The sequence below is a fragment of the Nicotiana tabacum genome, chromosome 5, assembly GCF_000715075.1.
Source record: "Nicotiana tabacum cultivar K326 chromosome 5, ASM71507v2, whole genome shotgun sequence".
Classification (NCBI taxonomy): domain Eukaryota; kingdom Viridiplantae; phylum Streptophyta; class Magnoliopsida; order Solanales; family Solanaceae; genus Nicotiana; species Nicotiana tabacum.
The window spans coordinates 32332783-32347200 of NC_134084.1; the positions used below are offsets into that span (position 1 = coordinate 32332783).

General features: G+C 38.1%; 2 protein-coding genes across 2 annotated transcripts; both read right to left on the reverse strand.

The window, feature by feature from the left end:
* Positions 1 to 7135: 7135 nt before the first annotated feature.
* LOC107769557 (protein TIFY 5A-like) lies at positions 7136 to 8761 on the reverse strand. The gene is made up of 3 exons (XM_016588784.2): positions 8484 to 8761; positions 8121 to 8220; positions 7136 to 7417 (listed from the first exon to the last, which is right to left on the reverse strand). Exons 1-3 carry the CDS (start codon positions 8570 to 8572, stop codon positions 7208 to 7210), a joined length of 399 nt encoding a protein of 132 aa, XP_016444270.1. The 5' UTR covers positions 8573 to 8761; the 3' UTR covers positions 7136 to 7207.
* Positions 8762 to 11829: 3068 nt separating this feature from the next.
* LOC107769558 (ATP synthase subunit a) lies at positions 11830 to 12684 on the reverse strand. The gene is given in 6 exon segments (XM_075252659.1): positions 11830 to 11859; positions 11861 to 11997; positions 12000 to 12149; positions 12152 to 12209; positions 12212 to 12492; positions 12495 to 12684. Coding segments are annotated over 6 exon segments (846 nt in total).
* Positions 12685 to 14418: the final 1734 nt, after the last annotated feature.

Below are 14418 nucleotides of genomic sequence, written 5' to 3' on the forward strand. Positions count from 1 at the left end.
TGTCAGGATGTTCGAGGAGGGCCTTACTCATTCGGTGGTTAATGCGGGGGGCTCGGCACGTGTTCTCCGGATCCCTTCAGGCGTTAACCTCTTGGCAGAAGGAGAGGATCTAGTGCCGCAATTCAGCCTATTATGCTCAGAAGCTGAGAATGAGTCCCTTCGGGATGTCCCTGATGCTGAGTTGAGGAACGAGGTAGCCGTCATGGGCTTAAGGGTACGTTGTGTTTTGTTTTCGCTTTATGCTTTCCCTTTTTATGAGAGTACTAGTTTAACCCCGTCTTTATGATTTCAAGACATACATGGTGGAAGTGGAAAACATTTGTAGGGCTAACATCCAGGCAAGGGTTTTTTTGAAGATGCTGGAGAAATACCATCGCTACCGTGAAAGATGTCGTGAGATGCACGAGCGGCTAAGGGCGGACCCCCGTAATCGGGCTCTTGGTGAGGAGTTGGAGAAAAGGACCAGGAATTGATGCAGGCAATTCGTAGCAAGAGCAAAATTGAGGAGAAACTCCGCATTAAGGACGAGGAGCTCGAGTTGGGTAGGGGGATTATGGCGGAGTGTGAGCATTTACAGAGCAGGTTGAGGTAAATGCAGTCGGAGATGGACTAGAACTTGGTCAAGGTCGAGGCGATGAGCAAGAAGTGGTTGAGAAAATTGACTGCGATGGATAGCAAGATCGTGGGTTTGGAGAACATCGAGAGAGCTTGGTCTGAGGATTTGGCGAGGGCAGCGGCCCTGGAGGACACTATCTGCGTACTCCAATCTGAACAGGAGTCGGAGAGAGCGACAACTACCCTCAAGGAAGTGAGGCTCGAGGAGCGCATCAGCATGATTGATCAGGAGGCGTCGACTTTGGGAGATCGGGTCCCGGCCTTGGAGGTGGAGAATGAGCGATTATAGGCCTAGGTTGAGTCATTTTCCGCTGTCGTTCCTCACCAAGTGCATGAGCGCTGGGTTTATGCTGAAGCCCAGAGGGACATATATAAGAGTTTGTGGGAAGCGGGCACCGTGGCCGAGGCTGCTTATGAAGAACCATGAGCGAAAGCTTGTGAGGATCGCATTAAATATGGATACGATGCGGCGACGCCTGAAGCCAATGGAGGTGCAGATGATGATAATAGTGGATCTCGTGGAGACGATGACGATAGTGGTGATGATGACGGCGGTGATGACGCCGAATGAAGAATATTGTCCTTTGTTTTTATTTTTATATTGTTTGTTGATTATTGCTTGTTCGTTTCTTCTTCTTTATCTTTTTCCCCCTTTTTATTGGTTGGCCTGGGCCATATGTAACCGGCGGTAGGCCGCACTGTGACTTTGCATAAATAAAAGTTCTCTCCTTAGCTACTTGCCTTGTACTTTACTTTTTATTCCAACTATTCATGGCTTTGGTGCAGGATAGAGGCTCATCTGACGAGTCCCGGTTTCTCTTTTCTTCCGTTGGTTGTCGACCTTTGGTGATGTCGTTTCGAACTTATCGAAATGTCGGTCTGTCGCGTTATTTCGAATTTTATCGAAATAACAGTCCATCATCGTTTGATCGGGGTCGAACTTTTCTTTTCTTTTTGGCGAAGGCCCTTGGACTTAAAGGGTGTTATTTAGGATTTATCGAAGTAACAACCCATCGTCGTTCGGTCGTGGTTGAACCTTTCTTTTTTTGAGGGAGAAGGTCCTTGGCCTTGAAGGGTGTCATTTCGAACTTATCGAAATAATAGTCCGTCGTCGTTCGATCGAGGTCAAACCTTTCTTATTTGATGGCGAAGGCCCTTGGCCTTAAATGGTGTTATTTTCGATTTATCGAAGTAACAGCCCGTCGTCGTTCGATCGAGGTCGAACCTTTCTTTTTTAATGGCGAAGGCCCTTGGCCTTGAAGGGTATTATTTCGAACTTATCGAAATAACAACCCATCGTCGTTCGATCGAGCTTGAACCTTTCTTTTTTGATGGCAAAGGCCCTTGGCCTTAAAGGGTGTTATTTCGGATTTATCGAAGTAACAACCCGTCATTGTTCGATCGAGGTCGAACCTTTCTTTTTTGATGGCGGGCCGGGTGTTATTTCGAACTTATCGAAATAACAGACCGTCGTCGTTCGATCGAGGTCAAACCTTTCTTTTTTGATGGCGAAGTCCCTTGGCCTTAAAGGGTGTTATTTCAGATTTATCGAAGTAACAGCCCATCGTCATTCGATCAAGTTCGAACCTTTCCTTTTTGATGGCAATGGCCCTTGGCCTTGAAGGGTGTTATTTTGAACTTATCAAAATAACAACCCGTCATCATTCGATCGAGGTCGAACCTTTCTTTTTTGATGGTGAAGTCCCTTGGCCTTAAAGGGTGTTATTTCGAACTTATCGAAGTAACAACCCATCGTCGTTCGATCGAGGCCGAACCTTTCTTTTTTAATGGCGAAGGCCCTTGGCCTTGAAGGGTATTATTTCGAACTTATCGAAATAACAACCCATCGTTATTCGATCGAGGTTGAACCTTTCTTTTTTATGGCAAAGGCCCTTGGCCTTAAATGTTATTATTTCGAATTTATCGAAATAACAACCCATCGTCGTTCGATCGAGGTTGAACCTTTCTTTTTTATGGCAAAGGCCCTTGGCCTTAAAGGGTGTTATTTTGGATTTATCGAAGTAACAGCCCGTCATTGTTCGATCGAGGTCGAACCTTTCTTTTTTGATGGCGCGCCGGGTGTTATTTCGAACTTATCGAAATAACAGCCCGTCGTCGTTCGATCGAGGTCAAACCTTTCTTTTTTGATGGCGAAGTACCTTGGCCTTAAAGGGTGTTATTTCAGATTTATCGAAGTAACAGCCCATCGTCATTCGATCAAGTTCGAACCTTTCCTTTTTGATGGCAATGGCCCTTGGCCTTGAAGGGTGTTATTTTGAACTTATCAAAATAACAACCCATCGTCATTCGATCGAGGTCGAACCTTTCTTTTTTGATGGCGAAGGCCCTTGGCCTTAAAGGGTGTTATCTCGGATTTATAAATATAACAGCCCGTCGTCATCCGAAGGAGGTCGAACTCTTCTTTTCTTTTGATGAAGGCTCTTAGCCTTAAAGGGTGTTATTTCGAACTTATCGAAATAGCAGCCCATCATCGTTCGATCGAGGTCGAACTCATATTTTCTTTTGGCGAAGGCCCTTGGCCTTAAAGGGTGTTATTTTAGATTTATCGAAGTAACAGCCCGTCGTCGTTCGATCGAGGTCGAACCTTTCTTTTTTGATGGCGAAGGCCCTAGGCCTTAAAGGGTGTTATTTTGAACTTATCGAAATAACAGCCATCGTTGTTCGATCGAGGCAGAACCTTTCTTTTTTGATGGCGAAGGTCCTTGGCCTTAAAGGGTGTTATTTCAAACTTATCGAAATAACAGCCCGTCGTCGTTCGATCGAGGTCGAACCTTTCTTTTTTGATGGCGAAGGCCCTAGGCCTTGAAGGGTGTTATTTTGAATTTATCGAAATAACAGCCCGTCGTCGTTCAATCGAGGTTGAACCTTTCTTTTTTAATGGTGAAGGCCCTTGGCCTTAATGGGTGTTATTTCGAACTTAATGAAGTAACAGCTCGTCGTCATTTGATCGAGGTCGAACCTTTCTTTTTTGATGGTGAAGGCCCTTGGCCTTGAAGGGTGTTATTTCGAACTTATCGAAATAACAGCCCGTCGTCGTTCGATCGAGGTCGAACCTTTATTTTTTGATAGCGAAGGCCCTTGGCCTTAAAGGGTGTTATTTCGGATTTATCGAAGTAGCAGCCCGTCGTCATTCGATCGAGGTCGAATATTTCCTTTTTGATGGCAAAGGACCTTGGCCTTGAAGGGAGTTATTTCGAACTTATCGAAATAACGGCCCATCGTCGTTCGATCGAGGTCGAACCTTTCTTTTTGATGGCGAAGGCCCTTGGACTTAAAGGGTGTAATTTCGAATTTATCGACGTAACAGCCCGTCGTCGTTCGATCGAGGTCGAACCTTTCTTTTTTGATGGCGAAGGCCCTTGGTCTTAAATGATGTTATTTCGGATTTATCGAAGTAACAGACCGTCGTCGTTCGATTGAGGTTGAACCTTTCTTTTTTGATGGCGAAGGCCCTTGGCCTTGAAGGGTGTTATTTCGAACTTGTTGAAATAATAGCCCATCGTCGTTCGATCGAGGTCAAACCTTTCTCTTTTGATGACGAAGGCCCTTGGCCTTAAAGTGTGTTATTTTGAACTTATCGAAATAACAGCCCGCCGCCAGTCCCTATTTCTAGAGAGTTGGGAATCTTTCGTAGGAGTCCCAATTTGTTTGGTATTGCTTGCATCGGATGATGCAACGCCGGTGGACAAGAGGCGTAAACATTTCGTATAGGCTCGCGATGTGCGTGTATTATAGTTTTCTTGTCTGACTCCGGCCGTTCAGCTCGGAGATGCTGCCAGCAGTGAGGTTTCCGGACGTATTAAAGTACTTTTTGTTCTTCAATCTAGATGTCCTTGTGTTCGTTCGTTCATGCGGATCTTATGTGCTTGTCTTGACGAAGTGTGGAAGGCAAGAGTGAGATTTTCTTCGCTTCCATCCGGTGGTTCGGTAGGGGAGAGCTGGTTTTGAAGCACCATTTGCCTAGTTTAGAAGATTTGCAGCTGATGGGGTAAGGAATTCCAAGTTCGGTAAACCCACTCGGCTCTCCTTCCCTTAACGCTATGTTTCCATGTCTCGCGTGAGTTAGATTCTCCCTTCGTGCTTCTTTCGGTGAATGATTGTGCTTCTCAGCTTTGATCTGGGGAAACTAGGAGTTTTCACTAAGAAATCCCCATAGACGGCGTCAAATTGTTTGACTCAAAAAGATATTAAAACCTTTTTTGAACAAATCAATCAAATATGAAGGGGTAAATCTTAGCCAAAGATAATTAACTCCAGATCGAAACGTTAATGATAATGAACGCATATGAGACGAAAGAAACGTGATAGATCTTATTCAGATTTAACATTATCTACCTCAACCACTAATGAGAGAGTAGATTTACAGGTGTTCATTGAGATTATTTCCTCTGTTTTCTAAAATACAAGGAAGAGGCTTTTTCCCTCTTTTTTGGGAGAATGGCAAAGCCCCCCCCCTTTGTTGAGAGTTCTCTGGCTCTATATATAGTCGAGACCCCTTTACCCATTGCTCGACTTGACGCTTTCTTGTCGTCAGTGTGTCCTGGTCTTGTTTTTTAATCATTACTCTTTTTGACTTGTCGAATGTCGCAGAGGAAAAATGGAGCAGGCTCTATTGGCTTTCATTGTACGTTTACTGGGCGCGGGGTGTTGGGAGACCTGATCGTGATGGTCAGATTTTGACCAATACAATAATCCGAAAAGAAAAAGTTAAAGGGGTATTTGATATGTAGGAACAAAAATACCAGTGTCATCCCTTCTAGCCGAATAATCAACATTAGACATGAATACCAAGATCATGAAATCAACACAAATCATGTGTTGCAATGTAAGAATAGCCAAACAAAGGTACAATAATACAATTGTGTTCTAGATATCTTTTCCTTAAGATATATATTTCTTGGTAACTCTTGTGAATATTAAAAATTTCTTTTATTTTCATGAATGTTGTATCACTGCAATACTACTATGATAAATTTTGCAAGAACAGAAACAACATAAAATGTGAAATACTGCAATATATACATACATACATACATATATATATACATACATATATATATATGTGTGTATGTATGTAAGGATGGTCGATGTAGCGATACATAGCTGAGTGCAATTTCATTGTCTGGCACCGTTAGAGCTTAACTCCTAAGTGGCATAGTCGTATAGATTACAAAAAGAAATCATGCTAGTGGTCTAGATATAGACCGTACTTTTCAGAACATCTCTTTTAACTCCCTCTGCTGTATCCTAGCAGGTCCTGCAATTTGCTCCAACAGGAAACACAATTATGTAGATGCAAGTAAACATGTCATGAAACAAAGTTACAAGAAGACACGGACAATTATATAAGAGGAGGGACAAAATAAAAATAAGTACTAAGCCCAAATAATATCCCTTATTCTTGTCGAAAACCACATAAAATTTTCAAGAAATAGAGATCTTTATTTTGTATTTCATTGGTGCATTGAGAACTGAGAATCCAAAGGATACGTAGTAAAATTGCAGAAAAGGAATCACAATTTCTTTCCCATAGATGCTCACATGAATCATAAAATTTGTGGAAATTTGCCTACAAATTTAACTGAAAAGTTGCAAAATATATGAATGTATAAAGAAAGTTGAAGACAATATCAAATGCTCCAAACGTAACTGATACAGGTTTTTGCCTCTTGGGTTATACTGTAATGTATATGCATTAAAAGTCATGTAACAACAAAGAACTGAATGAAAGAAATTTAAAGAGAGAAACTAAAAGAGTGTCGTTTGTATTTCAAGAAATATTTTAAGGGGAAATTAAGAGAAAAATGTCAAAAAATTGACAAAAAGATAAATACCAAAGCTAGCCATAGAAACATGTCACATCACCTTATCTAACCCTAGCTTTATATACAGATATAGAATATAGATGAGTGTGTTTCTTGATTTTCTTCCCTTTCAATTTCTCTCTATTTTCCTATCTCTTTTCTCTAGGGATCTTCTTGCAAATTAAACTTGGATCACTAGGATGAACTGTCATTGCTATTAGGGGTTGTCTGATTTTCTTATCATATTTGAATTTTTCTTTTACTTGAAGGAATGGCTGAATATCTACCATAATTAATTTTACTTTTTCTAAAAGAAAAATATAAATCTCTATCATATTTGACTAATCTCTTTCTTGGATGAAAATATTTTGGATTTCTATGAAGTTTCTTTCCGCACATGAAATAATACCATCCACAATATAGTCTTTAAGAGAGTCTTGTCTAGGAGCAAAATTTATTCTCTCATCAATTTTTTTCTCTTTTATATTATAGTAAATTTATGTAGATCAATTGTCCAAAACTATATTATAGTATATTATGTTTTTTTAGTATAATTCTCCTTGTTCTTTGATTTATCATCGCTCAATGTTGGTATGTTAGCTTTCGCATGACGTCTTGTTATTTTCGATCCCAATAGTTGTTGCCTATATGAAAAAATTGCATTGCCGAAACTGTAAAATTAAGTGATACACTAGTGTTATGCTTACTAATCCAATTTTCCAATTTCTCCCCGCAAATTACAAAATATATGTACAAATGGAACTAAACTAGTGATGATAAGGAGAAGTTGCTTGAATTCTATTTTTTCTCTTCTGCAGAAACCTTTGTAGAGATCTCTTCATAGAAAGATCAGAAGCTGGAGATTGTAAAAATGGTGATGAAGGCTCTGAAATTGGTGATGATGATTCTGAAATTGGTGACCGGATTTTTGTTTTCTCCTCCATTTCTCTACTTGCCAGATATATTATTGCTTTAGCCTGCATTTGAATAAACGAATAGAAATAAATTACTAGGATTTATTAGATAGTGCTAGTAGATATGGTAAAAATAACACTTAATTTCTTTGGACATATAAAATAGTATCAGCTAGCGTATGGACATAGATTTAGTTGAAACTTGAAAAAAGTTTTTAAAGTTAGTGTTAAAAAATAATTTTTGAAAATTAAAGTTGTGCTTGGACACATATTTTATTTGAAAAAAAAATTGAAGTTTGATTCTTTTTATGGTCTCAATTTCTTTGGATCAAATTAAAACATAGAATTTGATCCTTTAGTATTTAATGAATAATAAAAACATAGTGTAGCAGTATCTTTTTAACTCAACTTCCAGTTATATTGTTAAAATTCTTGACCACCTACCCCTTGCCCAATAGGAAAGAAGAAAAAAAAAATGGGCAGGACACCCTCTCTTTCCTTTCTTGGATTCGAATTTATGAGAATTTTCACGAAATTTCGTTATACCATCTTCCATGAAATAATACTTATAAAACGACGAAATTGTACAAATATTACAATTGCAATTCAGCCGACGCGGTAACAACACATGCAAAGTCATGATAGAGTGACCAAAGGGTGCACAGAAGGTCCATACAATTAAACTTCTTTCTACCCGGAAAAAAATAAAGAAGAAGAAATATACAAAAATAAAAAATAAAAAATAAAGTGCAGATACAGTACATACCTGAAGTTCAGTAGCATCAGAAACCACAAATTTTCCATTGTAAAATATTGTTAGCTGCTGTGGTTGTTTCTCTTCTGTGCTTTCTTTATCCTCCCTATCCCTATATATAGAAGAAAAAAATGAAAAAAAAAGCAAATATTCAGTACCTTATGCATATTGGAATTTACAAGGAGACAAGATTAGCAGTATTTCTATGCCTTTGCTTTATGTTGTATATACATATCCTTTATATCATTGCTATCCAAAAAGGGGAAAAACTTAAAACATTTAAAACCTCAAACATGTAGAATTAATGTGTGTGTGTGTGTGTGTGTGTGTGTGTGAGAGAGAGAGAGAGAGAGAGAGAGAGAGAGAAAGACTTACGTTGAGAAGTAAGGGGTAGTGCAATTCTTAGGAGAAAAAGAAAAAGAAGGAGGCATAAGCCTGAGCTCCAAGTTACAGTTTCTTCTCATCTTCGTTTAACTTCAGCCACAAACTCTACAGATCAAAAGCTAGCTGCCAATGAATAGAGTTTTTCTTTTATAGAGAGGGAGAGATAGAAGAGGGAGATAAGGAATCAAGAAATATAGAGTATTAGTGAATCAAGAAATTGAAGTTGGATCTAGTAAAAGTTGTAATATTGCAGTAAAGTATGAATGAAGAAGAAAGGAGAATTTGAATGGATATATACAAGTTGGTTTACTTGGATAGTGGAGTTGGGGGGGGGGGGGGGTCCATTAGGGTATTAGAAAAAGTAAAAGCAACGTTTTTAATACAGTTGATAAAAATAGACGTTTTGAACACGAAACAGACACTTCCTAAAAGAAGGTGTAAAGGGACATATGTCTAGAAAGATGGAGTTCCCCACAAATACAAATTAAACATCTGCGCTATGCTAACTAAAACACGTGATAAATGAAGATTTTCCTCGTTTTAATTTTATTATTATTTCCGTCATTTTCAGTCCCATACACCCGCCAGTTGTTGCCTACAATTTCTGCTATTTTGCGTCTTTATTTATTAAGTAATGCGAGTCATGTTCATGCACGTGTATCAGTCGGCTCACGAGCTTATTACTTATTTATATAGGGCTCCTTTGGTTTAAGACAAGTTGTATACTATGAATTATAATGATTAATATTGTAAGAGTTTTTTTTTTTTTGGTCAAAATATTGCAAGAGTTGTTATATGATGAATGATAATGTAAGAATTTTTATGTGAAATTTAATGTAAATTGGCCTTTTAGGTTTTAGTTATTATTATATATAGTATTTCATTCGTCCCAATTTTGGTGGCGGTATTTGATTTTGGAGAGTCAATTGAGTTTTTTTATCGTAATTTTTTTATATGACTTTTACATATTCTAAATTAATAATTATTGTGACTTACAATATTTTTTACATAATTTTTAAAATATGTAAATTTTATTTCAAAAAAATTAAAGATACTATTTTGGGTTCACTGTCAAAGTTAACTTGTTTGATTCTCGAAATCCGCACACCAACACATAAATTGAGACGGAAGGATTATAAAATATGCGGGTATATTGAGAATGCGGAGTTTAATAAAGTCAATCGAAATTATGTGGCGATTATTAATGTTTATTGTACGATCAACCAAACATAGTACTGCAATAATTCCTTATATTGTTATTTAATATAAGTTAAATCCATTAATTTGTAAATTTGAGTTTTATGAACTAACAAAATAAAAATATTTATATAAGGTAACTACAAATTAAATTTATGAAAAGTATACCTAATTGATACTTCTTCTGGTTCAACTTAATTAATTTTTTTGCCTTTTTTTATGGTCCATAATATTTGATATTTTTAGATATCAAGAAGAAAACGTTTTTCTTTCTTTCAAAGTTGCCCCTGTAGTATCTATCATATTTCTAATAAACAAGTTAAATACATAGTAAAAGTTAATATGATCAATTTTATTGTTAATTAATATTAAAAGATAAATTTCTTAATATATGTGAAAATAACTAAAAATTTAATTAAAGTGGATCGCAGAAAATACAAAGTTAACTATATATATATATATAGAGCCAAAAAAAATTAATTAAAGTGGACTAGAGGGAGTAATTCAATAAAAATAGTTATAAACCAAAAAAAAAAAACTTCACTAGGGTGAATCAAAGGTTTGCACGAAATCAAGCCGCTAATGATTTTTAAAGATTTGGAAATGCTTTTACCCCCTTTAAGGGTATTTCTGTTTTGGCACATTCTTCGGAGAGAGGTGCACGTTCATTTATTCTTATATGTATTTTCATTGTTATGCTAAAATTTGTGTAATAGAATAGTCTTACCAAATATTGTGGTGTGGGCGTGGAAATTAAAGAAATTAGGAGAAAGTCTACAAAAGCATATTGCAAGTTCATGCACAATTATATGCAAGTATGTATTACTCATAATAAGTGAAGTGACATTTTTGTTATTGTTGGGTTTTTATGTATTTAATATATTAAATACTTAAAAAAGCTTGAATGGGAAATGAAGGGAAATGAAATTTTTGAGTGAAATTTTAAATTTTCCCCCTTGGCAAAGAGACATTGTCCCATATTGGAAGAGGAAAAGGTTTTTTATGGGTATATAAGCAATTGCTCTTCTTCTAGCTCTTAAAGAGTTGAGAAGAAGGCAAGCCTCGCGCAGTCGTCTTCGTCGCTCGCTCGGCTCGGCTTCGGCTTCGGCTTTGGATTTGGATTCGAGTCTCGCATAGAATTCATAAATGAATAAAGTATCTCAATTGGAGAAAAGTGCGTTTTCCCGGTGAATTTGCTTGTCAACGAAATCCCACTCATAAGTAGGTTCACATCGTGATCTAAGTTCCATTTCCCATCGAGAGGTTATGATACTGGTAAAGATTCCTATTCTTCTCCTTGGGTTATGAAATGATTCAATAGCCCCGGGCTCCCTCACTGCATTCCAAGGCAAGCTCCTACTATTCCTGATATTCCTACTGGATTTGAGCAACTCGAGTATGAACGTTGTATCGCTATGCCCCTCGCTTAGCCCCGCTCTTTGGTTTAGGATGGATCTAGACTGGAAGCGAAAATACAGTAAAAATGGATTCTTTCTTTGTCTCCGCTGGACTCTTTTGTAATAGCTTGATGAGTTGAACCAACAAGAGATATTACGTTCTACCTTTTGTTTCGAGCATGTACGAGAGTGAGCTTCCCGATAGTCTCTTCCTTCCTAGAATTAGAACTCTAACTATCCTGTCCCGTCTCTTTACTCGAGATATCTGAGATAGCTCTGTAAACTAATAACTTATAATAGACGAGCCCATTATCCATATGTTCTGAACTTGCTTCTTGGTACAAGGGGAGGGGAGAAGAATTCTAGTTCTAATTCTTCTTCTGCCTAATCTTTAGTACCGCTTTGAGATTGAATCTTTAGAACCATGTGCCTAAGAGGGCGAGGACCTTTATAGTCATAATTTTTCCCTCGGTTCTACCTTTTTTTGCAATAGTGATCTATCCCGTCAATCCCACCAGTGAGCTATCCATTCTAACCTGTATTTGCCTAGCAAGATACGTCTAATTCTCCCTCCGCTTGCCTATCTCAATAGGAAATTGGAATAGTCTCTGATTTCAAAAAAAAAACTGAGGCGAGAGCTATACCTTCTGGAACCGGAGCAATAACTGCTATAAAGTAAGGAGATACGCAGGAGCGATCCCGAAAGCAAATACTCGAAATGCTCCATGACTAAGTATACCCATTTAGACTCGTTTTTGTTCAATTATAAAAAAAATAAGCACTTTGATGAAAATTTATAGCATCATTCAAGTAAATACATATTAAGATCGTAGAAACATGAGCTTGTGATATAGCTACACCTAATTCCAGACCGGTTAATGCAAGAATTATAAAGAAAGGACCAAGATCCCTATGAAATATAAATGATCATTCATACATAGCATAGTGCAAGCGAACCCACTTAAAATCTTTACTGAACTATGATCGGCCATCATATTAGAAAATAAACGTATTCCTGAGCGTAATGCTCGAAAACGATAAGGGATTAGCTCAAGGAGTACTAAAAAGGTGCTAATGGCAGTGAGACTTCTGCAGGTAATAAGAAGCTTAAAAAAATGAAGTTCATTTTTTTTGAAATCCCACTATAGTAATGCCAATAAAAATAGAAAACGAGAGACCCAAAGTAATGAGAAAATGACTTGTAATTGTGAAGCTATAAGGTATCATACCCTCGGGATTACAAAATAACGAAAAAGTAAAAGTGACCGAGATGCGACGGGAAAACTTTTGTTTAACATTTCCGGAAAGATAACCTATTTGTTCGTTTACCGGGTTCAGCACGAAATCATAAATAAGCTCCACCAAGGATTGCCAAGCATTTGGTACTGAGTTTCCTCCTCCCTTTTAGTAACAAAATAAACCAGAAGTAGGACCAAACAGAGAGTTAATAGCATAAACAAATATGGATTTGTGTATGAGAAATATAAGTTTCCTATTTACATAGGAATAAATGGGATTTTTTCAAATTGTTCAAGTGGGCTGGAGATGATCTGCGCTAGATCCAGTGTGAAAAAAGTGAATTTATCCAGTTGAGGCATACTTGATTGATTGAGACAAAATGATTCCCTTAATACAGCTTAACTCCGTCAATCTTGTACGAGTAGTGAAGAAGTATAGAGCACTTTGGTTGGTTGTTAACCAACGGAAAGCATGGGAGAAATATGCACAAATGAAAAAGGGCTAAAAAGGATAAAGTAATTTCGTATATAAAGATATGGGTTTTCGGGTTTAGATTGAAATTACATCCCCCAAAACCTATACTCATTTGTGTTTCACTTGTGCGTTTACAACATCCATTGCTTCTGACTATGTCAATGAAATGGGACCGCGAAGATAACCCACCACTAGAGCTTGCTTTGCTCTCGCTCCGCTCGCTCCCACTTGTCTTCTTCCCACTATAGTGAAAGATTTTTCACTTCACCATAGCAGGAACCTCGCTAACCTTCTCGGCCAGTTACTCTAACCACAGAGATCCCTTCCTTCTTACTCACCCACCGTAAACGATTACTAATGGACTTGGAATACCAATGATATCAAAAAGGCTATCATTGGGGTAAACGATGCAATAGCTTCAGTTAGAGAAAAGCCGAAAATGGCATAACAAAATAATTGTTTTGCCAATGATTGATTTCGCGCCACGGAATGAATCGAGGAGCTAAGGTCGTTTCCAATACCGATAGCAGCTCCTGCTGAAGCAATTGTAGTAGCTCATGCACCCATTGATTTTGCACCTTCTAACATCTCGAGTTTAGAATTCTCCTCACGCTTTTTCCATCGCGATTTTCTCTTCGAGAACACTCGCCTCGTCGATTCTTCCCCTCGTTCTTTTTATCTTGGACATTGAGATGTTCATGCAAAGCATAGGCTAGCAAGCGGTACACTGAACACCAACCCAATCGTGAGAAAGAAATTATTGCAACTACGAAAACTACAACAACCTCCGTGAAAATACGCTTTGTCAGTTCATTTTTTATATAACTTCAATTCAATAATTAAGAAAAAAGGTTAAAAAGGCTGAATAAGCACTATTGGTGATTAAATCTAAGTATATCCCTTGGAGGCATTCAATGAAAAAATAATATTCATCCATCAGGGAAAAAAGGGACAATAAAATAACTTCGTACAAAAAATACAAATCCCACCCTTGAAATTCGGGAAATGCTTGGACTATAGCTATTATTTGTTCACATATACTATCAAAAATATTGTCGAATGGATCCGTAGTCTGCTCAAAACTCGGTAGCACGGGGAAATCCGCTTGGGTGAAAAAGGCGGGTAAATCTAGTTCAATCGGTAAATCCATCTCAGGAGTAAGCTGCTCCGTTGTAGCCACTTCTATACCTGTACCGGCTTGAGCAGCTGAAATATTGATACTGGGAGATTGGGGATCGGCTGAAACACTCGAAGATGCATGTTTGGGGATTTGACGATAAAGATCGGACAACGATCTCACTTTCCTCCTCATATCCCGTTTGACTTATGTTCATTCGCTCTGCGACCGGAGCAGTATACCGAAAAAAAGAAGCGACTACCTTACTTAAGCAATTCTGCTTATTCTTATTCTTTCTTAGTTGAAGTTCCCCTTCTCCGGATTTACCCAGTGAGCACAACTCTTGCTCGGGTAGGTGGTGCCGGTTTCCGACAACTTGCTATATTCCACCATGCAGCGGCCATCACCTACCCTAATGCTCCTACTCCGGACCTTACTACTGGCTTTGAGATTTCTTTCTTGCTATGCGCCAGGTAGCGAAATGCTTTACCGAATGCGCCAA